This window comes from Schizophyllum commune, assembly GCF_000143185.2.
Source record: "Schizophyllum commune H4-8 unplaced genomic scaffold SCHCOscaffold_18, whole genome shotgun sequence".
In the NCBI taxonomy this organism is placed as follows: domain Eukaryota; kingdom Fungi; phylum Basidiomycota; class Agaricomycetes; order Agaricales; family Schizophyllaceae; genus Schizophyllum; species Schizophyllum commune.
Genome location: NW_026089555.1, coordinates 477,382 through 498,695, shown reverse-complemented (window position 1 = coordinate 498,695; position 21,314 = coordinate 477,382). Strand labels below are relative to the sequence as shown.

Sequence of the window (21,314 nt, the reverse complement as noted above, 5' to 3'; positions counted from 1 at the left end):
CCCGTGATTTTTGCGTGATTGGCCTTGAACGAGCGTGACCTCCACGTGGCTCCGTGACTGCGGCACATCCCGCACACGTGTCTCATCTTCCACCTTCATCTCGCCCGCTACATACCACACAATGGCCTCGTCCTCGGCCTCGCAGGATACTCTCATGCGTGAGCCTACTTGGACCGCTGACGAGAATGATGAAGACGTCCGCCGAATGGTCATCTCCCCCGGCATGATCGACCAGAAGGCGGACGTGCACCGGGACGCGCTCGGCCACTCGTACCACCAACTGCCCGACTACCATGCTCTCTGCTACGTGACGACGTACTCGAACATCTACGAAGCGTGCAAGGCTAGACCGTGCGACCGCAAGACTGGCGAGAAATGCTTCTTCGGGGACCCGTGCTTCACGATCTACAAGTGGTTCGAGCGACTGGAGGCCGCGACTGGGGTCTCGCGCAACGATGGCGCCTACGAATTCGAGTCAAGGGACGGATTGCCGAAAATCATGATGGTCATTGCATCCTCGGATAATGTGGAGGCCCTTCCGCGCCCCGCGGCGCGCATCCAGGCGTTCAAGGAGTTCTTGCGCACGAAGAAGGAACCAATGGTGAAGCAGGTCAGACAGCCCAGGGTGCTGTCTCTTCTGGTTTTGCTGGTCCTGACTAGCCCTTAGATGTATAGTGGGTGAGGTGCGACGGTCGCTTCGGGATCGCTTGGTCCACTGCTTTGTCGTGTATGATATCGCTGTACAACTCCTAGTCATCCATTCTCAGTTAAGCGTCTTCAGATGCATCCTATGGAATCTGGTTCTGACTGGCACAGAAATTGCCCATCGACTATCGAATATTCGTCCTCGACTGCGGACACAATCGCGCGGACCGTGCGCGCAGAGGTTAGTCACACGTCACAACATCACGCATTCACCTCTCGACCACCGACCGCGACGTACACTACTTTTCCGCCCGATAGAGCCCAGTCATGAGTATGCTTAGAGGCACGTTCTACGCTCAATCATCCGTGCACACCTCACACTCGATCCTCATAGCATCCACCTGGACGTGCGACGAGAACGACGAAGATGTTCGACGCATGGCCATCTCCCCCGGTTTGGTCAGCCAGAAAGCCGACGTACGCTGCGACTCGCTCGGTCATCATTATGCGCAACTCCCCGACTACCATGCTCTCTGCTACGCCATCTCGTACACCAACATAGTCAAGATGTGCAAGGCAAGACCAGTAGATCGTAGTGGTCAGAGGTGCGATTACGGCGACGAGTGCTTCACCATCTTCAAGTGGTTTGAGCGCTTGGAGGCAGCGACCGGGATAGTGCGCGGCAGAGGGCTGCATGAATGCGAGCTCAAGAACGGGCAGCCAATGATCATGATGCTCGTTGCGTGCTCGGATAAGGTGGACACTCTCTCGCGACCTGCTGCTCGCATACGAGCGTTTCAGGAGTTTTTGGGAACCAAGAAAGAACCGATGGTGAAGCGCTTCGTGCAGCCTCGGGTACGTCTCGTTGTCTTCCCTGACTGTGCATGTATTGACCTCCCTTCAGCTTTACAGCGACTGAACTAATCGTGTACAATCCTCCGCAGAGCTGGGTTTTATCTCTACGCCATTTGCTCTACATCTCTGGACTGTATTGTACAATAAGAGACCCATTCCCAGTTCATGTGCTCGCCGTGATTGCGCGCCGTACTGGTCTTGCATGTAACCTGAGTCTTCGCTCGCGCACCCTAGCTTGGTATCTACGAGAATGGCGCCTCCTTTTTCGGTAGAGCAGTAACGCATGGGAATTCTTGAACGACGTGGATTTCAACAGTTGGACGTGCATGACATCCACGTGGCAACTAAGTCCATGATGACGGCATGTCCCGCGAACGCGCCTTGTCGTTCACCTCCATCTCGCCCGCTACGTAACCCACGATGGCCTCATCGTCAACTTCGCCAGACCTGCCCACTTGCGCGCCCACTTGGACCACTGACGAGAACGATGAAGACGTTCGCCGGATGGTGATAACACCTGGTATGATCGAACGGAAAGCGGACGTGCACCGGGACGCGCTCGGCCGCTCTTACAACCAACTGCCTGATTATCATGGTCTCTGCTACGCGATCACGTACTCGAATATCTACGAAATGTGCAAGGCGAGGCCGCGAGACTGCAAGACGGGCGAGAAGTGCTTCTACGGCGATCGGTGCTTTACGATCTACAAGTGGTTCGAGCGGCTGGAGGCGGCTACGGGGATCTCGCGGCATAATGGCGCGCATGAAGGCGAACTACCGAACGGGACGCTAATTGTAATGATGGTTATCGCGTGCTCGGATAAGGTGGAGACGGTTCCGCGCCCCGCGGCGCGAATACAGGCGTTCAAGGAGTTCTTGCGCACGAAAAGAGAACCGATGGTGAAGAGGTCCAGACAGCCCAGAGTGCGTTATCTGACCTCTCTCTCCCGAGCGCTTTCTGACACTCTTCCAGATGTACGCTCACTAAGTCAGCCGACGTCCATCGTTTTAATCCTCTGCTCTCACACCTATTTGCTATGATGTTTATGCATTGTCCTTGAATTCTGTATCTGTCTCGCTATCGAATATCTCTTCGTCGATACTAGGTGTGCATGTTTCGGTGTTGTCATTGTCGACTGTGTGATCGAGTGTTATCATGCTGACCCATGGTATGTCTGCCTCTTGCGCGTCGCCGTTGGTGTTAGGCTCACCACGTAGTTCGCAGACTTGTGTCAACTTCTCATGCGTACATCATTGATTGCTGCTCAGGATCACGCTCTTCGTAAGATAGGCTCGTCTCGAGTCGCCACCAGGTCCAGAAAGCTGCTCAGGCCGCTGAAAGAGATCCGGGCCCAACTCCAACGATGTGCAGAGATTGTATGATGGGGAATTGCAAGTCTAAAGATCATTGTATACAACACTTGTTAGCCTTACTTGAACGGTACGCCCTCACTTCTGCTCCGCCATGACCTTCTCAATCAGCGCCTTGCTCTTCAGCTCGCCACCCTTGAACAGCTCCAGCGCGTCGTACAGGCGGTTCTTCGTGATCGGGTCCCTCTCGATCGCCTTCTCCAGCTCCTCGCCGTTGTTCGCCAGGTAGTCGATGTCCGTCGACGCGAGCTTGCCGTCCCAGTCCGCGGCCGCGAGCGGGTCGACGGAGAGCAGGGCGCGCAGGCGCTCGGGCGTGGGGCCGACGGTGAGGTAGGAGTACGCGGGGCGCGGCTTGTTGGACACGGGCTTGTCCGCGGGCGTCTTGAGCAGCTCGGCGAGGACCTCGGCGGAGGGCGTCGCGGACTGGCAGCCCATCTCGCCGCAGGCGAGGGCCTCCTTCGCGGAGATGAAGCTGGGCAGGGGTGTGAGGTGCGTCGGTGTTGGAAGAGCAGAACAACATACCTGGCTGACTTGACCATAGGCTGCTCCTTGCCGGTCTCCTTCGCGAGGCGCTTGTAGGTCTCGAGGATGTGGATCATGCGCGGGGCCATGGTGTGCTGCGTCGCGGGGTCCTCGACGTTCGGCCAGAGCGAGAGGTCGGCGTGCGCGCGGACCTCTGCAGAGCGTGTCAGTCGATGTGAGGTGAGTTTCAAAATTGAGCTGCGTACCGTTGAAGTAAGGGCTGATGTAGAGGCAGTCGGACTGGCTCGAGGCGATAGCCTGAGGGAGGCCGAAGAGCGACGTCCCGAGGGTCCTGATGCCCTCGGCGTTGAGGATCTTGGCCGCGTTCATCGCGGGGCCCGTGCAGGGGACCTTGATGCAGAAGCGATCCCTGGCAAAAGGTGAGTCAACGTGCAGAGCGAGAGGATCGGGACGCTTACCTGGAAATCCCGACCTTCTCAAACTCACGAGCGTAGCTCCTGGCGTGCTCCACGACCTCTGAGGCAGAGTTAGCTGATGCAAGGCTGGATAGAACAAGCGACTTACTGTCTTTGTCGTACGCGTGGAAGGGAGAAGTCTGGAGAAGGACGCGGCCCTGGATGTTGGGAAGGTTCTTCGCGCAGAGCTGCACGGACTGAAGGAGATGGTAAGTCCCCCAAAATGCATGACATAGGTATGAACTCACCAGACGGTCGAGGACGGCCGACCAGCCCTTGCTGCCGTACTCCTTCACGGCCTTCTCGAGGAGCTCGCGGTTCTCGGGGAGCTCGATTTGCTCGTTGACGATGAGCTGGTTGCTCGTCTGGTCGTGCGGCTTGAACGGGAGGCTCTTGGCGACGCTGGGGTGCATATGGTCGACATCGACGTTGAGGAGCGTTTCGAGGTACTCGAGCTGGGAGACCATGTTGGCTGGCTGGTTGGCTGGGTGGGTGGGACTGAATGTAAGTCGGGGATGACTACGCTGTCAGACATGACCTCAGGGCCTTTAAACCTTCGAGAAGACGCGCGCACGCAGGTTCTGGGGTGCACACAGGGCAGCCACTGCGCAGGACATCGGCATCTAGCTCGCCCCCATCGCCAGCATCTGACCGGCCGGGCCTATGTGTTTACGCAACGCGCCCGCGCCCTGCGTTTTGGCAGCACACAGGGCGGAGCGTGACACGGGTGCGCGTCATCGCTGTCTCACGTGAGGGGGCAGGTGCGCACCCGTGACCGCGGCCATTGTTCAACTTTTGCTCCCGCGTCAGATCGTGTCTCGCAGGTGTCGCTTGACCTGCGCCATCGAATTATCATGCCGCTAAGCTGGGAACTTGGGTACGGAGCTGGGCCCGACGCCCTGTGTGCGCCCAGGTGGATATATACCGCGCCGCCCCGACTCTGAAGCCGACGCGTCGCTCACCATGCCTTCCGACTCGCCCTCCCTCAAGAAAGCCGACTCGTACGACATCGAGCACCATGAGCACGCCCCGGACCTGAACAAGAACCTCAATGCGCGGTACGTAAACTCGCAGAACCCCGCTTAGCAGCCAGCTGACTCCCTGATCAGGATCCGGAACCCATTGAAGGGCATCCCCCGCGAGAAGCTCTTCAGTCAAGTCGCGGACTTTTGTCAAGAGCACGGCTTCCAGGACCGCGTGCGCACCTTTGAGAAGGCCGCGCTGGTTGCGCAGGACCCTCGCTCCTTCGAGAGCATCGCGGACCTCGACGAGTCGGACAAGTACCATCTCCGGCGCGAGACGACGCGTACGTGTTCCCACAACCGCCTACTTGGCTCCGTGCTGATGGGACTCGCAGACAAATGGCACCTGCCGAGGGCTCTATACTTCACGATCTTTGTCACGTCTCTCGGGTCCGCCATTCAGTCAGTGATATATCCCTTCTATGAACGCGGATTGCTCACCTTCACCGCAGAGGATGGGACAACACAGGCGCGAACGGAGCGAACCTCTCCTTCCCCGTCGAGTTTGGCATCGACCACAACCAATGGCTCACTGGCTTTGTCAACTCTGCGTGCGTCTCCCTAATCTCTTACAAACGCCCTTAGCTCATCTTTCTCAGCCCAACCGTCTCCGGCCTCTTCTTCACCTGGCTCAGCGACCCCGCCAACAGTCTCATCGGCCGCCGCGGTTGCGTCTTCCTTACCGGTCTCTTGTGCGTGGCCTATTCACCGCTACTCCAAACGTATCTGACTTCCCACAAGCTGCATTTTCCCCGTCCTCGGCCAGGCCTTCACGCGCAACTGGTGGGAGCTCGCCATCTGCCGCCTCCTCCTCGGTGCCGGTATTGGCATCAAGATCGCCACCATCCCCATCTACACCGCGGAGACCGCGCCCGCGAATATCCGCGGCGGCCTCGTCATGAGCTTCCAGATGTGGGTGGCATTCGGAATATTCATGTGAGTAGCGGTCGGTGTTTCGTCACGACGGTAATACGAGGGGAAGGCTCAATCACTCTCCAGTGGGTTCTGCAACAACCTGATCTGGATGAATATTGGGAAGAACGGTGCGTCCGGTCCTCCTCATCACTTCTTTCGCTCATGAATACCTCCAGCCTGGCGCTTCATGCTCGCCGCCGCTTTCGCGCCCGCCATCCCCGTCGTGATCTTTGTGTGGTTCTGCCCTGGTACGCTCTATCTCTCTCCCACCGACTCCTCTGGCTGACTTCACCTCCCAAGAATCCCCGCGCTGGCTCCTGAAGAAAGGCCGCATGCAAGCCGCCTTCAGCTCCTTCTGCCGCCTGCGTAACTCGGAGCTGCAGGCTGCGCGCGATTTGGTGAGTTTGTGTGTCATCTGTTATGTCGCAGCAGACGCGCTGACCTCGTCCACAGTACTACGCCCACTGCCAGCTCGAGGAGGAGAAGGCCGCGTTCGCGGGCACGACGTACGCGAAGCGCTTCCGGGAACTCTTCACTGTCGGCCGGCTGAGGCGGGGCACGCTGGGAGGGTGAGTTTGCGGCCTGGTCTTTTGCGTGCTTGTCCGTCGCGCAAAATATTGGTAATGGACTGATCACGACCCTGTCCCTTCCAGCTTCATCGTCATGATCGCGCAGCAGTTCTCCGGCATCAACATCATGGCGTTTTACTCGTCGACCATCTTCTCGGACGCTGGCTACGACGCCAAGTCCTCGCTGTTGTTCTCGATGGGCTATGGGTTGATCATGTTCTTGATGGCCGTGAGTAGTCCTTGTCCATCTTGTATACACTCAAACTGATTGAACCCGTGCCATAGTTCCCCGCCCTCTACACCATCGACACCTTCGGCCGGCGCAATCTCCTTCTCTTCACCTTCCCGAACATGGCGTGGTGTCTGTTCGCCGCCGCGGGCTGCTTCCAGATGAACGAGGGCAACTCGGCGCGCCTGCCGCTCATCGCGTTCTTCATCTATTTGTTCACCGCGTTTTATTCTCCGGGTGAGTACTAGGGCGCCCTCGCGGACCAAAGAACTAGGTTGCTAACGCAGACACCCATCATAGGTATCGGCCCCGTCCCCAATGTCTACGCCGCGGAGTGCTTCCCGCTGTCGCACCGCGAGATCGGCATGGGCTGGTCGATCTTCATCAACAACACGTTCTCGACGATCCTCAGCCTGACGTTCCCCTCGCTGCTCAAGGGCGCGGGCTCGACGGGCGCGTTCTGCCTCTACGGCGGGCTCAACATCCTCGCCGCGGTCATGATCTTCCTCGCGCTCCCGGAGACGAAGCAGCGGACGCTGGAGGAGCTCGACTACATCTTCGCGGTGCCGACGCGCAGGCATGCGGCGTATCAGGTGAGGACGTGGGCGCCGTGGTTCGTAAGGCGGTATGTGCTGTGGAGGAAGGATGCAGTGCTGGAGCCGCTGTACCATTTGGAGGGCGTGGCGGGGGAGGACTCGGAGGAAATGATGCCGGAGGCGTGGCATTAGGTGGTGGTTGGCTTGAAGTCCGCTGTCGCTTCGGTGGATGCACAGCGGCCTTCGAGTGCAGGAAAGGGACTGACTGTACTATTATCGCTTCACTTCGACTTCTTGACCCGACCGTTCATTCATTCGCACTGTACACATACTTCTCTATAGTGATTTACTCATTGACAACTCAATTCTGTACTTTATTCTGTACTCTATCTGGTGTTACTCAGGGCATGAATCCAGGGATTTCTTGTCATCACTCTTATGCCCCTTGTCCTGTTCTAGATATGTTTGCCTTGTCCTGTTCTAGGTATGTCCCAGTTAGCTGCATTGAGGGCTATCCCATCGGTACCGCTGCGCCACCCTAGCACAGCAGCCAGGCCCAGGACTTCGCCTAATTCCGCCTCCTTCCCGAAAGGTCTCAGGAGGAGCCGTACTTTGGTCCGCGGTGAGGTCTCGTGGACAATTCATTGACGACGGCAGTGTTCCCGCGCCAACGTGTGAGCCTGGTCTGAGGTCTCGCGGACAACGCCAACAACAAGCGAAGCATAGGATCGTCACGTCTGCACTGGAGAATCCACCAGTGTATGTTTCCAGTCGGCAAGGGCCGTTCTGATTGTCGGCCGTGGTATGATTGACGCCACCCCCTGCTGCCGAGCGCGCGAGGGACAGGTGGGTCGTGGTGAGCGCGGGCAGCTCGCTTGGCCCCATTTGGAATTGCAAATCGCGTCCATTGGTCCAAAATGCTTCCGGGGAAAATACCCCAGACCCCGGATTTCTGAGCCTTGATTGCGTTTCCCCAGGTTCCCCGCAGCCACCATCTCGCCTGTCGACAACGACGTTGCACGACGGGGGCGCGGCGACGATTTTTTGCCCTCCTTAGCGCTCACGACGCTCACGACGTGCACCCACGAGTGCTCACGACGCGCACCCACGATCACGAGCAGCACGCAGCCCACCATGACCTCCCCGGGCGACACGTCCTCGTCCTCCTCGAACCCGGCGCACCCCACAACAGCGACGACACGGCGCAGATCCGACTCCCCCGACTATCCAGCCTCAAAGAAGCGGCGCAGGACGTTCACCGCGGACGATCGCGCGCAGCACAGGGTTATTGAGAAGCAGAGGCGGGAGGCGCTGAATGAGAAGTTTATCGTGCGTTGTTGAAGCTGTCCGTGTCTTCTGTCGTACTGATTCGCCACCCCTTTGATCCTTTTTCCTCTGTCGTATTCCCATCCTTCTCACCTTCTCCCTCCACTCCAACATCGATCCTCCTCCAGGACCTTGCTCGCCTCCTCCCCAACCTAGCGCACGTTCGCCGCCTTTCCAAAGGCCTCATCGTCGATGCGTCCATCGCGCACCACAAGCGTCAGCGCGCGCAGCGCCTGCTCGCTTCGCAAGAGGTGCGCGTGCTGCTCGAGGAGAGGGAAGGGCTATACAAGGAGCTGGACGCGCTGAGGGAGCGGCTGAAGGAGCCGCCAGGTGAGTGAGATTTTCCGTGTTGCAAGGTTGTCCACTGATAATGCTCCCAGCCAATGCAGCACCCAAGCGCCCCGACCTGCGTCCCGAAACGAAGCAGATCCTCGCCGTCGAGGAAGAGGTGTGCGGGACTTTCCCGGCTGGGTTTGGGGATAATGGGCCTGAGGACGGACAAGAAGATGGGGAGAATGGGGACAGCGATATGCGGGGATCGAGGAGTCCGGAGAGGGAGGTATCGGGGAGAGAGGTGGCAGCGAAGGAATCGGGGAAAGCTACGATGACAGCCATGGAGGGATCTGCGGGGAAAGAAGGGAATGGATCCGCGGGCAAGGAAGCAGAGAAGGACGCGGGACCAGCTTCGACAGAAGCTGTCAACATACCTCGCGGGAGAGAAGCCGGGCAGTCCGAAAGAGAAGCAAGTCGGGCGATGGACGACTTCGCGATGGATCTCTCGCCGAGCGACATAAGGATACTCGCCGACGACGCGTCTCGGCTGCTCGAGCACGACGCCACCCGGATGCTCGAGCACGACGCGACGCGCATGCTCGAAGAGGACGCAACACGCTTGCTCGAGGACGACGCGGCGCGCATGCTGCAGGACGACCCCTTCATGAACCCGCTCGCACCGTCCGCAGCGCTCACCGACGAGGATCTGTTGGCCCTCCTGTCCGCAGACATCACGCTCAATCTCGGAGACGATCGGGCACGTGCTTTCGCTCTTCCTGTCCTTACCTTCGCTCTTCCTGTCTTTGCCTTCGGCGACCCTCCACCGTCCTGGATGCTGAGCTGACCTTGCCTCCACAGCCCTCCTCCATCCCACAGGTCTACCCCGACAAGGTCGGCAACGCCTCCTCACCGCATGGCCTCTCCAATTCCCCGCACTCACACAACCTTTCCTCCTCGCCCCATGGCCTGTCCTCGCCGCCCGGCTTTTCCTCTTTGTCGCTCTCCCCTCCGCACCACGGACCACTCTCCCCTTCGCGCCACCTCACCGCCCCGCCTGACCTCAGCCCGAGCCAGATCGAGGACCTCTGGCGGCAGCTTGGGTCGGTCGAGATCCCGGATTTGGGCGCGGGTGGGGGTAGCGGAGGTGGGCTGGCAGGGCTGCATCCCAGTGGCGGTCCGGCAGGCTCGGAACCAAGAGGTGGCCAGCGGATACCCAACCGCCAGGGAAGCGGGCGAGGTGCCAGCACGCGTGCAGGACAGGCCGGACAGCACTTCGCGAACGGGTACGGCTTTCGCGACGCCAACGGGCAGCATATACCCGGTCTGCCCGCCACGGACGACCTGTTCGGCCTGACCGCGAACTTGTCCACGACGCCAGTGGCGGGGAGTATGTTCGGGTTCTGAATTCTGCCGGGACGAGGGAGTGAGCAGAGGGACAGGCCGAGAGGAGGTACGAGGATGCTGGAAGGATTGGAAGACATCAATCGTATAATTCAGGATTTATGACGGCGCGGAGGAAGCTGAGGGCCAGAAAGAGATCTATGTTCGAATGTAATGACGCCGTGCACAGGAAGGGTACAACACTGGAATGCTATACTGTACTTTGGAAGAATATCTGCGGCTGGCGTGAGCTATGGGGAGTGTGAAGGTAAGAGGGAGACGCACGGTATGAGTTTAACGAAGACCCCAAGAGCACCTACTGGTACTAGCAAGTGTGTTCACAGTGCATGAACTCAAGGCGCCTACATAACCTCACGGCACTTGCATGAACCTACGGCGCCTGCATAAACTCATGGCACCGACGTCGCCGTGTCGCTCCTCCGGATCGGCGGCATGCCCGTCGTCGGCGAGCGCAGCTGGGAGGGCGAGGGCATCTGCGAGGGCGAGGGCGGCATGCTGGGCGCGTCGCTGTTGATGATGTCGTAGATGGAGGCCTCGAGGGCGTCGACGCGGGAGGACATTTGTTCCACTGGGGGATTGTCAGTGCTAGGCGGATGAAAGTATGGCGGATCATAGGTTGGGGGGAAGGGAGTGAGGGCGATGGGCGAGGGAGTGCAAGGGTGTGGGGGAGGAGGAGAGGAGAAGGGAGAAGGGGAAGAGTAGAGGGGAGCCTAGCACGCACTTCTGGACAGTATCTCGGTCGACATCTCCTCGAAGCGTGTGTCGAGGTGCTCGAGCATGGTTTCGACCTGGGGAGAAGGGTGAGCGTACGGTCAGATGTGGAGTGGCTCACGCCGCGCCGCGCGCCCTAAACTACGCGCCTCAGCAGCAACCCACGCGCGCCTCAGCAACAACCAACGGGCGCCAATACCACAAGCTACGCACTCAGCACAATGAAATCACCACTCACAAACGCAGTCAGCTCATGGGGGCTCGAGATATCCGGCACAGCGCCGTTCGCGCTGATCGGGGCGCTGCTGGGCGGCTTCGGGCGCGAGGACGGGGAGCGCTTGAGGGGAGAGGAGGTGAGGTCGCTGCTGCCGGCGCTGGAGACCTTGAGGGGGGCGGCGGAGGGGGCGGCCATGAGGATGCAAGTGGTAGAGGACTTGGGGGACGCGTCGAAGTGGGTAGAGGTTGGTGTTCAAAGACCTGCTCGAAGTTGTTGACTGCTGGTGTGGGCGCAAGGAAGTGAGATATAAGGTATATACAGCTGCCGTAGGTCGTATGCGCGAGAGTGGGCGGTAGTCAGGGAAACGATGCGGCGGGCAGATGAGAGAACAAAGGAGATGACGGAAAAGGAAATGCGATAGTTGTTCGGACCGATCAGAAGCCCACGTGTCACGGTTCGGGTTCGTGACATGGAGACTTTGAGCAACTTTGCAGCAGCCATATCCCATCCTTACAGTAGGCCCAGATCTAGAGATGGCTCAGTGACGACTATACCTGAGCCTCATCTCAAGGTCGAAAACATCGAATGATTGCATCGTGCAGCTTCCAGAATTTGGGTGGATTTCGAAGCCGTCGAGACTGATTGTGCCTGCAGCTTTGAGGACGGTAAGAGAGAGCGTAGACAGAAGCAATTATATTTGCGCCGTCCATGCAGGCATCAGAACTGGAATAGGACAAGAAATTCGGCGTGCAGAAGGAAAGTGACGTGTTCGAAGGCCCTTCGGCAAATGCCGACGTTGCGCGCAGCCGCAGGCCGTGCGCGCGATCTCGCTGAACCAGAACTTTCACATCTTGTCTGCGCCAACTCCCTCCACGATCCTTCTACTGTATTCCAGTCTGTAATCCCAGCAACCTCACCCAGGGCTCTATATTCCTTTACCCTCACCCTCTAACCATGGAGCCGACGGGCACCTTCCGCGCGCGGCGGGCGCCCTCACCTCCAAAGTACAAGGACTACCCCCTCACCTACAGACAGGACCACTTTGACGCGGACGAGAGGAGAGCGGCAGCCTCGAAGGGGTACGCGCCGGGCCGCAAGTACTTCCCGCCCGGCGGTCTGCATTTGACGTCGGGCGAATGGAAGCTGCTGCTGGCGATCATTGGGCTTGCTTGCTGGGTGCGCCTCTGGCATATATCATGGCCGAATAGTGTTGTGTGCGTGTCCGTCTCTCTTCCTCGACTCTGCGACTGACGACGCGCATCTAGCTTCGATGAGGTCCACTTTGGCAAGTTCGCGAGCAAGTACATCAAGACGCAGTACTTTATGGACGTGCATCCCCCTCTGGCGAAGCTGCTGATCACCCTTGTTGCCTTCATCTTTGGATATGATGGGCACTTTGACTTCAAGGACATTGCAAAGTGAGTCTTCAATTCACTTGTATGACCCGCGTCTAATCCTTCCTCAGAGTCTACGACGACACCACCCCCTACGTCGCCATGCGCATGCTCCCTGGCATCCTCGGCGTCGCGACCGTACCCCTCGCCTACCTCACCATCCGCGCGCTCGACTGCCGCGCGACCACCGCGCTCCTCGCCTCCGTCTTCATCATCTTCGAGAACGCGATGGTCACTCAGTCTCGCCACATCCTCCTCGACTCGCCGCTCATCTTCTTCACCGCGCTCAGCATCTTCTTCTGGGCTGGCTTCTGCAACGAGGACAAGCACCAGCCGTTCACGGAGACGTGGTGGGCCTGGCTCGCGCTGTCGGGCCTCTCCCTTGGTGCGGTGCTGAGCTGCAAGTGGGTGGGCCTGTTTACGGTCGCGACGGTCGGCTTCAGCACGATCTATCAGTTATGGCAGCTCCTAGGTGACTTGCGCGTGCCGCCCAGGCTGTTCGTCAAGCACTTCCTTGCGCGCGCCCTGTGCCTGATCGTCATCCCCATCCTCTTCTACATGTCCATGTTCCAGATCCACTTCGCCATCCTCCAGTCCTCGGGCGACGGCGACGGGTTCATGTCCTCCGAGTTCCAGCACACGCTCTCCGGGCGGCACATGGCGGACACCTTCGCCGACGTCGCCATCGGCTCCACCGTCACCATCCGGCACGTCAACACGCAGGGCGGCTACCTCCACTCGCACCCGCACAACTACCCGGGCGGGAGCAAGCAGCAGCAGGTCACGCTCTACCCGCACCGCGACTCGAACAACGAGTGGGCGGTGATCAACGCGACGGCGGAGGACTGGGACGCGTGGCGCGACGCGGAGGATGTCGCGTACCTCACGCACGGCACGCGCATCAAGCTGCGCCACATCCAGACGCAGCGCAACCTGCACTCGCACGACATCCGCCCGCCCGTGAGCGACGTCGACTTCCAGAACGAGGTGTCGGCGTATGGGATGGCGAACTTTGCGGGGGACGCGAATGATGACTGGATTGTGGAGATTGAGCATGGGGATCGGAGGGATAAGGAGTCGTACAAGCGCGTGCGGACCCTACGGACGACGTTCAGGCTGCGGCATGCGCTCCAGGGGTGCTACCTGTTCTCGCACAAGGTCAAGCTGCCGGACTGGGGCTGGGAGCAGCAGGAGGTGACGTGCAACAAGAATGCGGTGCGCGACAACTCGCTGTGGTTCGTGGAGACGAATGTGCATCCCAACTGTGTGTGCGACCTTCGTGAGAGGTGGACGAGTTGCTGAGGACCTCGATAGTGCCAGACGACGCGCCCAAGGTCAACTACCGCCTGCCGGGCTTCCTCTCGAAGTTCTGGGAGCTGCAGCAGGTTATGTGGACAACGAACCAGGGTTTGACGGACCGTCATACGTTTGACTCGCGCCCTGATTCCTGGCCGCGTCTGCGCCGTGGCATCGTGCGTGTATTTCACAAGTTCCAACGGGCAGACATCGCTAACATACATCTCCGCAGAACTTCTGGGTCAAGGACCACCGCCAGATCTACCTCATCGGCAACCCTATGCTGTGGTGGCTGAGCACGGCGGCTGTCCTCGCCTACGTCGCCTTCCGCGCCTTCGTCATCCTGCGCGCCAAGCGCGGCTACCGCGATATGGACAACAGTACGCTGACCCCTTCTCTCAGGTTCTGTTGACGGTACTGATTTGGCTTGCTAGGCAAGGTCCTCAAGTACGACGGCCTCTGTGGCTTCCTCTTCATGGGCTGGGCGCTGCACTACTTCCCCTTTTACCTCATGGGCCGCCAGTTGTTCCTCCACCACTACCTACCTGCTTTGTACTTCGCCATCCTTCTTCTTTGCGTCGTCTTTGACGTCCTGACGTCAACACTGCGCACGCGCTATCGGCTGGGTGTGGCTGCGTTGTTGCTGTTGGTCGCCATCGCGAACTTCAACCATCTGAGCCCGTTGGCTTATGGCACGCCGTGGACGAAGAAGCAGTGCGAGAGTGCGAGGTGGCTGAAGACGTGGGATTTCTCGTGGTATGTGATTGGCATCCGCTGTGAACCTTTTCGCTCACCATATCTTGCCAGTAACGACTTCTTTGACGATGTGGGTGGCGGGACTTGGCCCCTTCCCGAATAGCTAGCTAACTCCCTCCCCAGTACGCCAAGTACGAGACGACCATCCCGCACACGCCGCAAAAGTCGAGCGTCGCCACCGTCGGCGGCGAGCCCGGCGGGCGCGCGCCCATCGTCGTGCACGAAGAGAAGCCCGCGGAGGAAGAGCCGCACACGTCCGCAATCGGCGCGAAGGTCGAGCCCGGGCGCAACATCTTCAACGAGGAGAAGAAGGACGTGAAGAGCGCCGCGGCGCCGGAGCGCGTCGAGGTCGTGCAGGAGGAGAAGCAGATCAGCTCCGTGCTGACAAATCAGGGCGAGGGCGGGGCGAAGCACCCGGAGGGCGCGCCGGTGCAGGAGCAGGGGAAGGAAAAGGTGGAGGAGAAGGTGACGGTGGCCGCGGTGGCGGAGGGCACGACGCAGGAGGTGCCGGCTGAGGAGGCGAAAGTGGAGCAGCCTGCCGATGCTGAGAAGCCGGTGGAGGCAGAGGAGAAGAAGGAGGCGGGCCCTGCGGGCGAGGCTGAGGTCGAAGCTGACCGGGTGGCGCAGGAGTTGTACCCCGAGGCCGCGGATGCGGCTGCATGATAAAAGTACATTGAGATACTGATGTATTTATTTGCGCATCTGCCAGGAGTGCATATGAACGGACTTTGCAGGGCAGATGGGGTGCGAACGACCTGGCTGAAATGATACTCGGCCGTCTCCGGGGCATCTGACGTTCGATCCTCCAAACGACGAACTGCGAGGTTTCCCTGATCAGTCACTCCAGGACGCTCATAACACCACGACGTGCCGGTGAGCGAGACGTATATATCATCCGAGAATAACAATGCAGGTCTACCCCAATGTGTACGACCTGTGAACATGAATGGTCATAGCGAGAGGGCGCAGGGAGGAACTTGAATGGGTATTTTGCAGGGACGAGATAGCAAAAAGATGGCATAAGAAGAAGGCGTGCTATTAACGGGACTCTAGTCACTAGAGCAGTACACCGCCAACTTAGAGGCCGTACATCTGAAGGACTGTCACTAACGCACAGCAAACAGAAGACAAGGCAGAACGCACTTTGGGCTGGTTGAGCCTGCGCACCACCGGGTCTCGCTCAATGCAAAGAAATGTCTTGAATGCCTCAATGCGAGCAGCGGGACGTGGAACGGTCTCCGGCTTGTTCGAGCAAGCGATGATCATCAACATAGCTGGTTGCCCATTTTTGAGCTGGCATTCGTGCAAGCCATTTCTGCGCGATATTCCAGTGGCCGTCTCAAGTCATTCGAACCACATGTAGATGGTGATGCACCGGTCGCCGTAGAAGCATTGCTTGCCGTCGCGATCCATCGGGATAGCCTTGCACATGTTGTATATGTTCGACGGCGTGATGCCGTAGCAAAGGCCATAATGAGAGGGAAGCTGACAGTAATGGCGTCCAAGCGAGTCACGGTGCGCCTCAGCTTTCTGGTTTATCATGCCGCAAGTGATGACCATGCGTCGGATGTCGGGATCGTCATCGTTGCAGGTCCAAGTAGACTGGTGTTCGTGAGATGCCGGCGAGCTTGAGAATGTGTCCATGTTCTGAAATGCCATGTGAGAGATGAAGGTAGAGGACAAGGAGCGCGCGTGGGAATCACGGAGCCGGATGCCACATGGGCGTCACGCACCTTCAAAGATCAACATCGGTCAATCAAGATCACCCGTGCTAACGATGAAGAAAGAGACACGACCTGCATGATCGTTCAAAGATTCCAAAAAGTAACAATCACCACGCGCCGAGGTTGTCGGCAGCATCGTGTTTAATCACAAGGACGAGGATGGGTATTATACAGTGGCGAGAGAGCAATTAGATAGCATAGCGGCAAGCCCTTCTAGATTCCAGATCCAAGACAGATACACGCAGCCAGCTCAGGCGCTATACATCTGAGGGACTGTCATTGCGAAAGCAATGAGGAAGTGAGGGAAAGCGTACCCTAGGCTGCACAAAACGCTTGACCATTGGTTCCCTTTTGGTGCCCAGGAAATCCTTAAATGCCTTGATGCGCGCCGCGGGGCGTGGGATGGTGTCCGGTTTATCCGAGCAGGAAATGACGAGTATCATCATCGGCTGCCCGTCATCGAGCGCGCATTCGTACAAGCCCTTCCCGCGAAATATACCCGTCGCTTCCTCCAATCGCTCGAACCATTTGTAGATGGTGAAGCACCGGTCACCGTAGAAGCACTTGTTGCCTTCGCGGTCTTTCGGCCTGGCCTTGCACATGTTGTATATGTTGGATGGCGTGATGGCGTAGCAAAGGCCATGGTAGTCGGAGAGTTGTGAGTAGGGACGACCGAGCGAGTCTCGGTGGATATTTGCTTTTTGGCTGATCATCCCGGGTGTGATGATCATGCGGCGGACGTCTTCATCATTCTCGTCGCATGTCCATGTGGAGGCTGGCTGAAGGTCAGACGATCGGTAGGTTTACGAGGGAACACACGCACCTCTCTCCATACTCATGTCGGGAGTTCAGTTGAGTGGCGGATATGGCGAGGTGACGGCCAGGATCCGAGCTACGCGACGCCGCTGGCATCATTTCAGGCATAAGCGACATTCTCGTGACTACCTCGTGGCTGGGTGGCGCGCTCGAGAAAGATCAGAGAGCGACGCGCCGACGGACACCCTCTGTCTAACGCAGATCCCATCCAAGGAAGTAAGCAAATCATTTCGTTGGTAGGATGGACGTAAAACAAGATAGCTTTGTTAGGAAGAAAGAGACACGCGTAGCATACAGTACAGACGAGATCGAAGCTGACAACGCTGAGAAGAGGATGTAGCGTTCGACACAATGACACCAGCTTACCTGTTACGCGTACATCTGAAGACCGGTGAGTGAGTGCGCAAGATTTGGAGAGATGACAGGCGACGCATTCTAGGCTGAACGAGCTGCCGCGGAACCGGTTCTCTCTCGGTGTGTAAAAGGGCCTTGAACTTCCGAATTCGAGCCGCGGGCCGCGGGAGGGTCTCCGCCTTGTCCGAGCAGGAGACTACGAGCACATAAGCAATAAGCCCACTCGGAAGCTCTACCCTATGGATGCCGTTGTCAAGGCTTAAACCAAGAGCTTCCTCGAGTCGATCGAAGAATTTGATGAGCGTGAAGCAGCGATCCCGGTAGAAGCCGTCTCCGGTGCGCTTGCACATGTTGTAAATGTTGTTTGTGGTGGTGGCGTAGCAAAGACCGAAGAAAGACGGCATCTGGGTGTATGGAGCGCCGTCCGAGTCGCGGTGAACCTCGGGGGTCTGTTTGCACAAGGGCTGAGTGATGACCATGAGCGTGATGTCCTCGTCGTCCTCGTCGAGCGTGCAGGTGGGCGCTGATGAGGTCTTTGAGACGGCAAGATGGGTTGATAGAGGTCTATCGACGCACCTCTGGCCGAAGACATGTCGATGTGGCGTGCGATGTAAAGGTTCGGGACAAGGTACGGACGTGGGAAATGATGGGCACCCATCGCGGAGCCAAATGCCACGGGAGCAAATGGCCACAAGTTTACTCCCTTCGTGTCAGAACCACGAAATTTCGACACGGCGTCAGCCCAAGAACGGATTGAGATGGCATTCGAAGCAGCCAATAAGCAGTACATAAGTACAACGACAGTAAGTATCAGTTGACAGATGCAGAAAGAAAGCATTTAGCGGCAGCCTAGTATAACCGATTCCATCGCACGCGATGGTCGGAATGCATAAGTGGCTCAAGCCTGGTAGCTTTGAAAGAAGGTGAATTAAGCACGCGCTTTCCGGAGTATATGAGGTACGCACTCTGGGCTGAATCATTCGACGCCCCCTGGGTTCTTTTTTCGTGTTCAGGAATTTCTTGAACGCCTCGATGCGCGCGGCAGGGCGCGGCACGGTTTCCGGCTTTTCAGAAGCAGCAACGACAAGCACGTAGACAAGCCGCCCATCATCGAGCTCGGTCTTGTACAGGCCATTACCCTCCGTAACACCAAGCTCGGCCTCCAAGCGCTCAAGCCATTTGTACACAGTCAAGCACCGGTCGCCGTAAAAGATTCTCTGGCCATTGTGATCGACGCGCCTCTTCTTGCACTCGTGATAGATGTTCGTCGTGGAGGTGACGTAGGAGAGGCTATGGTAGTCGGGGAATTGCCAGTAGTGGCGACCAAATGAATCTTGATGCAGGTTGCGCCTTTGACCGATCATCCCTTTCGTGATGACAGTGCGTCGAACGTCGTCGTTCTCGTTGAGAGTCCAGGTTTCTGCATCAATGTCAACAGGGTATTACGCGTAGGTAGCGGACAGACGAGTCACCTTCGGCGTAGACCATGGTCGGAAGTGCTTGAGGCGCGAATGTGTTTGAGGTTGTGGTGAAAGAAGAGTACAAGGTGCGTTTATGCGATGACATAATCAAAAAGATCAGGGAAAAGAGGTCCGAGCTTCGATGCGCGGCTGACCACGCTTCTCACACGCGTGACGCGCACGAGCCAAAAAGCGACGTGTTTGGATGCTTGTCAGCACAAAACAGGCGCTAAGCATCAGCTACGAGTTCTCCCAGACCTCACCCCTCAAGCATCGTTGCTTTACCGTCGACGTGAACTCTGCGATATGAACGATGAGCCTGGAAGGCGCGCGCGGAGTGTACGTACAGTGAAAGACGATCACTCTGCAGTTTCGCACGCATTATACATAAGGTTTTCGAGAAGAAGAATTCGTGTAAAATAGGAGAGGACAGGGAAAGCTCGGAGAGGGAATTCTACAGACACGATAGCATGCATAGGACGGCCACTTGATTTAAAGCGTTATACACGCGTCTCAAGGTGGGTACATCTGAGCGACTGCGTGTAAGCGCGCGGTCAGAGAATATGATAGCTGACGCACCTTCGGCTGTGTGAATGAGCGCACTACGGGTTCTTGCTTCGTATGCAATATCCTTTTGAACCTCTGGATCCGTGCAGCAGGGCGTGGGACGGTGTCTGGTTTGTCTGAGCTAGAGATCAAAAGAATATAGGCGGTACGCCCATCCGGAAGCTCGTAAGGGTGAAGTCCGTGGTCGCGATAAATCCCGGTGGCAGCCTCCAGTCGTTCGAAGAACTGCATGATGGTGAAGCAGCGATCGCCGTAGAACCCGTCGCCAGTGCGCTTGCAGATGTTGTAGATGTTGTTGGTCGTAACAACGTAGGAAAGACCATAGTATGGAGGCAGCTGGAAGTAGGTCTGACCATGCGAGTCGGTGTGCGGCACGGGTGTTTGATTGTACATGGGTGGTGTGATGACCATGAGACGAGGATCCTCGTTCTCGTCGAAGGTGAAGGTACCTTTTCCAGCGGAGGATGTCGGCACGGTGGAGAGGGAAGCCATTTCTCTCGGTGCAACGGGGGAGATGAGGGTAGGGAACAAGGCGCGTTCGTGGGATCCGCCGGAGCCACGGAGCTTCGTGCCACGTGCGCAGCAAACTCTTGGATGTTCGAATCCAGCTGCTAGTCAGCACGGAGAGGTGCCGGTGAGCGAGACGCGTGCGATATGCGAGCGATGATGCGGATCTGTTCCAATGATAAAATACAATGAATGTAGCAGTAATATGAGTTGCGTGACGCTGTGGCACATCGAGGGCATTTACCTCACGTGACTGCCACGTGCTCGGGCGACGCGCTCAAGAGACCAAATCCAGTGGGGAACGACGGGGCACTGAATCTCCATGACCGGGAGCTGGGCGTGTTTACAGGGCATCTGCAGAGACGATGAGCCTTACGTGTTGAGGAACGACGAGACTTGAGCACACGAAACGGGGGAAGTCCGCGAATGATACATAGCGTGTGGCAACGAAAGCCGACATAGCGAGGACATGCATTACAACGAGAAAGCAGGTAAAGCAATATACAGCATAGCAGGAGATCCACCCGAGATACTTCCGACTGAAAAACCACATAGCCTACGCCGCGTCGTACATCTGGAGGATTGTCAGTGATCGAGATGAGAAGATAGAACATATGACGCACCCTGGGCTGACCAAGTTTGCGCGGGATGGGATCTCTGTTGGTGTGCAGAACTTGCTTGAACTTTTGAATCCGATTCTTAGGGTGCGGTAAAGTCTCTAGCTGATCCGAGCAGGAGATGACCAGAAGGTATGCGATATATCCACTCGGAAGCTCCACCCGATGGATGCCGTTGTCGCGGTTCACTCCGGTGGCTGCCTCCAGTCGTTCGAAGAACTTGATGATCGTGAAGCAGCGGTCACCGTAGTACCCGTCGCCAGTGCGCTTGCACATGTCGACTATGTGGTTCGTGGAGACAGCGTAGCAGAGGCCAAAGAAGGATGGGAACTTGGCGTATGTTCGACCATATGCGTCAATATGACCCTCGGGTGATTGTGTGCACAGGGGCGGGGTGATGACCATGAGCGTGGGGTCGTCGTCGTTCTCGTCAAACGTGTAAAGGTATTCTAAAAGCTGTGTTAAATGAACGGTTATGACAAGAAAGACTGCCTACGCACCTCTTTCTGAGGACATGGCAGAAGTGTGGCGTGCGGGATGGGAGATCAGAACAAGGCGCGTTCGTGAGAAATTGGTGACCGCAGTCACGGATTTGAACGGCACGTGTGTGACATCAGCGTGCGTTTGTTTGTTTGTTCGCCTCATTGCATTGGCCCGCATCGCTTGCCAAACTCGGGCCAGACGGTTTCAGCGCAGCCACTGGGTTATGTAGCATTAGATTTGGCATGCGGTCGCTCCACGAATGCATTTCGCTTCCATTCTATCCTCGCTTCCATGGCCACTTTCCCCACAGCCCTCTTTCATCTTAATTTCGC

General features: G+C 57.7%; 8 protein-coding genes across 8 annotated transcripts; 5 read left to right on the top strand and 3 right to left on the bottom strand.

Moving 5' to 3' along the window:
- Positions 1-121: 121 nt before the first annotated feature.
- SCHCODRAFT_01176974 (uncharacterized protein) lies at positions 122-1,564 on the top strand (the record flags this gene model as incomplete). Its single annotated transcript, XM_050341181.1, has 4 exons — positions 122-610; positions 782-886; positions 964-1,500; positions 1,550-1,564. 4 exons carry the CDS (start codon positions 122-124, stop codon positions 1,562-1,564), a joined length of 1,146 nt encoding a protein of 381 aa, XP_050196976.1.
- A 327-nt stretch (positions 1,565-1,891) lies between these two features.
- On the top strand, positions 1,892-2,669 carry SCHCODRAFT_02558862 (uncharacterized protein). The gene is made up of 2 exons (XM_003026237.3): positions 1,892-2,424; positions 2,474-2,669. Exons 1-2 carry the CDS (start codon positions 1,921-1,923, stop codon positions 2,486-2,488), a joined length of 519 nt encoding a protein of 172 aa, XP_003026283.1. The 5' UTR covers positions 1,892-1,920; the 3' UTR covers positions 2,489-2,669.
- A 90-nt stretch (positions 2,670-2,759) lies between these two features.
- SCHCODRAFT_02645945 (aldolase) lies at positions 2,760-4,633 on the bottom strand. Its single transcript, XM_003026153.2, has 6 exons — positions 4,058-4,633; positions 3,919-4,006; positions 3,813-3,870; positions 3,600-3,763; positions 3,394-3,547; positions 2,760-3,343 (listed from the first exon to the last, which is right to left on the bottom strand). The coding sequence occupies exons 1-6, from the start codon at positions 4,274-4,276 to the stop codon at positions 2,950-2,952; spliced, it is 1,077 nt and encodes a 358-aa protein (XP_003026199.1). The 5' UTR covers positions 4,277-4,633; the 3' UTR covers positions 2,760-2,949.
- On the top strand, positions 4,435-7,424 carry SCHCODRAFT_02138287 (uncharacterized protein). The gene is made up of 13 exons (XM_003026236.2): positions 4,435-4,867; positions 4,919-5,115; positions 5,167-5,233; positions 5,284-5,382; positions 5,431-5,523; positions 5,573-5,767; positions 5,831-5,874; positions 5,923-5,994; positions 6,047-6,144; positions 6,200-6,315; positions 6,400-6,544; positions 6,601-6,781; positions 6,845-7,424. Exons 1-13 carry the CDS (start codon positions 4,773-4,775, stop codon positions 7,270-7,272), a joined length of 1,830 nt encoding a protein of 609 aa, XP_003026282.2. The 5' UTR covers positions 4,435-4,772; the 3' UTR covers positions 7,273-7,424.
- A 631-nt stretch (positions 7,425-8,055) lies between these two features.
- Positions 8,056-10,481, top strand: SCHCODRAFT_02645939 (uncharacterized protein). Its single transcript, XM_050346470.1, has 5 exons — positions 8,056-8,409; positions 8,535-8,736; positions 8,787-9,436; positions 9,538-10,294; positions 10,345-10,481. Exons 1-4 carry the CDS (start codon positions 8,215-8,217, stop codon positions 10,081-10,083), a joined length of 1,593 nt encoding a protein of 530 aa, XP_050196975.1. The 5' UTR covers positions 8,056-8,214; the 3' UTR covers positions 10,084-10,294; positions 10,345-10,481.
- On the bottom strand, positions 10,470-11,203 carry SCHCODRAFT_02521782 (uncharacterized protein; the record flags this gene model as incomplete). The annotated part of the gene is made up of 3 exons (XM_003026152.2): positions 10,470-10,648; positions 10,802-10,868; positions 11,030-11,203. The coding sequence occupies 3 exons, from the start codon at positions 11,201-11,203 to the stop codon at positions 10,470-10,472; spliced, it is 420 nt and encodes a 139-aa protein (XP_003026198.1).
- Positions 11,204-11,840: 637 nt separating this feature from the next.
- Positions 11,841-15,276, top strand: SCHCODRAFT_02645933 (glycosyltransferase family 39 protein). The gene is made up of 8 exons (XM_003026234.2): positions 11,841-12,222; positions 12,274-12,426; positions 12,474-13,666; positions 13,717-13,874; positions 13,931-14,078; positions 14,133-14,454; positions 14,506-14,524; positions 14,578-15,276. Exons 1-8 carry the CDS (start codon positions 11,963-11,965, stop codon positions 15,115-15,117), a joined length of 2,793 nt encoding a protein of 930 aa, XP_003026280.2. The 5' UTR covers positions 11,841-11,962; the 3' UTR covers positions 15,118-15,276.
- A 255-nt stretch (positions 15,277-15,531) lies between these two features.
- Positions 15,532-21,015, bottom strand: SCHCODRAFT_0238763 (uncharacterized protein; the record flags this gene model as incomplete). The annotated part of the gene is made up of 14 exons (XM_050342518.1): positions 15,532-15,546; positions 15,598-15,769; positions 15,830-16,101; positions 16,493-16,953; positions 17,002-17,012; positions 17,361-17,871; positions 17,925-18,051; positions 18,314-18,768; positions 19,072-19,127; positions 19,156-19,262; positions 19,388-19,950; positions 20,143-20,236; positions 20,506-20,948; positions 21,000-21,015. The coding sequence occupies 14 exons, from the start codon at positions 21,013-21,015 to the stop codon at positions 15,532-15,534; spliced, it is 3,303 nt and encodes a 1,100-aa protein (XP_050196974.1).
- Positions 21,016-21,314: the final 299 nt, after the last annotated feature.

What these genes read in the sequence shown, in the direction of transcription:
- SCHCODRAFT_02558862 (XM_003026237.3), top strand. Translation starts at nt 1,921, where the DNA reads ATGGCCTCATCGTCAACTTCGCCAGACCTGCCCACTTGCGCGCCCACT.
- SCHCODRAFT_02645945 (XM_003026153.2), bottom strand. Translation starts at nt 4,276, where the DNA reads ATGGTCTCCCAGCTCGAGTACCTCGAAACGCTCCTCAACGTCGATGTC. An exon ending in GAGAAGGTCGGGATTTCCAG is followed by an intron (nt 3,764 to 3,812) that starts GTAAGCGTCCCG and finishes ACCTTTTGCCAG; the next exon opens with GGATCGCTTCTGCATCAAGG. An exon ending in CATCAGCCCTTACTTCAACG is followed by an intron (nt 3,548 to 3,599) that starts GTACGCAGCTCA and finishes CACGCTCTGCAG; the next exon opens with AGGTCCGCGCGCACGCCGAC.
- SCHCODRAFT_02138287 (XM_003026236.2), top strand. Translation starts at nt 4,773, where the DNA reads ATGCCTTCCGACTCGCCCTCCCTCAAGAAAGCCGACTCGTACGACATC. An exon ending in TCTCCGGCGCGAGACGACGC is followed by an intron (nt 5,116 to 5,166) that starts GTACGTGTTCCC and finishes TGGGACTCGCAG; the next exon opens with ACAAATGGCACCTGCCGAGG. An exon ending in CTTTGTGTGGTTCTGCCCTG is followed by an intron (nt 5,995 to 6,046) that starts GTACGCTCTATC and finishes TCACCTCCCAAG; the next exon opens with AATCCCCGCGCTGGCTCCTG.
- SCHCODRAFT_02645939 (XM_050346470.1), top strand. Translation starts at nt 8,215, where the DNA reads ATGACCTCCCCGGGCGACACGTCCTCGTCCTCCTCGAACCCGGCGCAC. An exon ending in CGCTGAATGAGAAGTTTATC is followed by an intron (nt 8,410 to 8,534) that starts GTGCGTTGTTGA and finishes ATCCTCCTCCAG; the next exon opens with GACCTTGCTCGCCTCCTCCC. An exon ending in TCAATCTCGGAGACGATCGG is followed by an intron (nt 9,437 to 9,537) that starts GCACGTGCTTTC and finishes TTGCCTCCACAG; the next exon opens with CCCTCCTCCATCCCACAGGT.
- SCHCODRAFT_02645933 (XM_003026234.2), top strand. Translation starts at nt 11,963, where the DNA reads ATGGAGCCGACGGGCACCTTCCGCGCGCGGCGGGCGCCCTCACCTCCA. An exon ending in CGCGTCTGCGCCGTGGCATC is followed by an intron (nt 13,875 to 13,930) that starts GTGCGTGTATTT and finishes ACATCTCCGCAG; the next exon opens with AACTTCTGGGTCAAGGACCA. An exon ending in CTACCGCGATATGGACAACA is followed by an intron (nt 14,079 to 14,132) that starts GTACGCTGACCC and finishes TTGGCTTGCTAG; the next exon opens with GCAAGGTCCTCAAGTACGAC.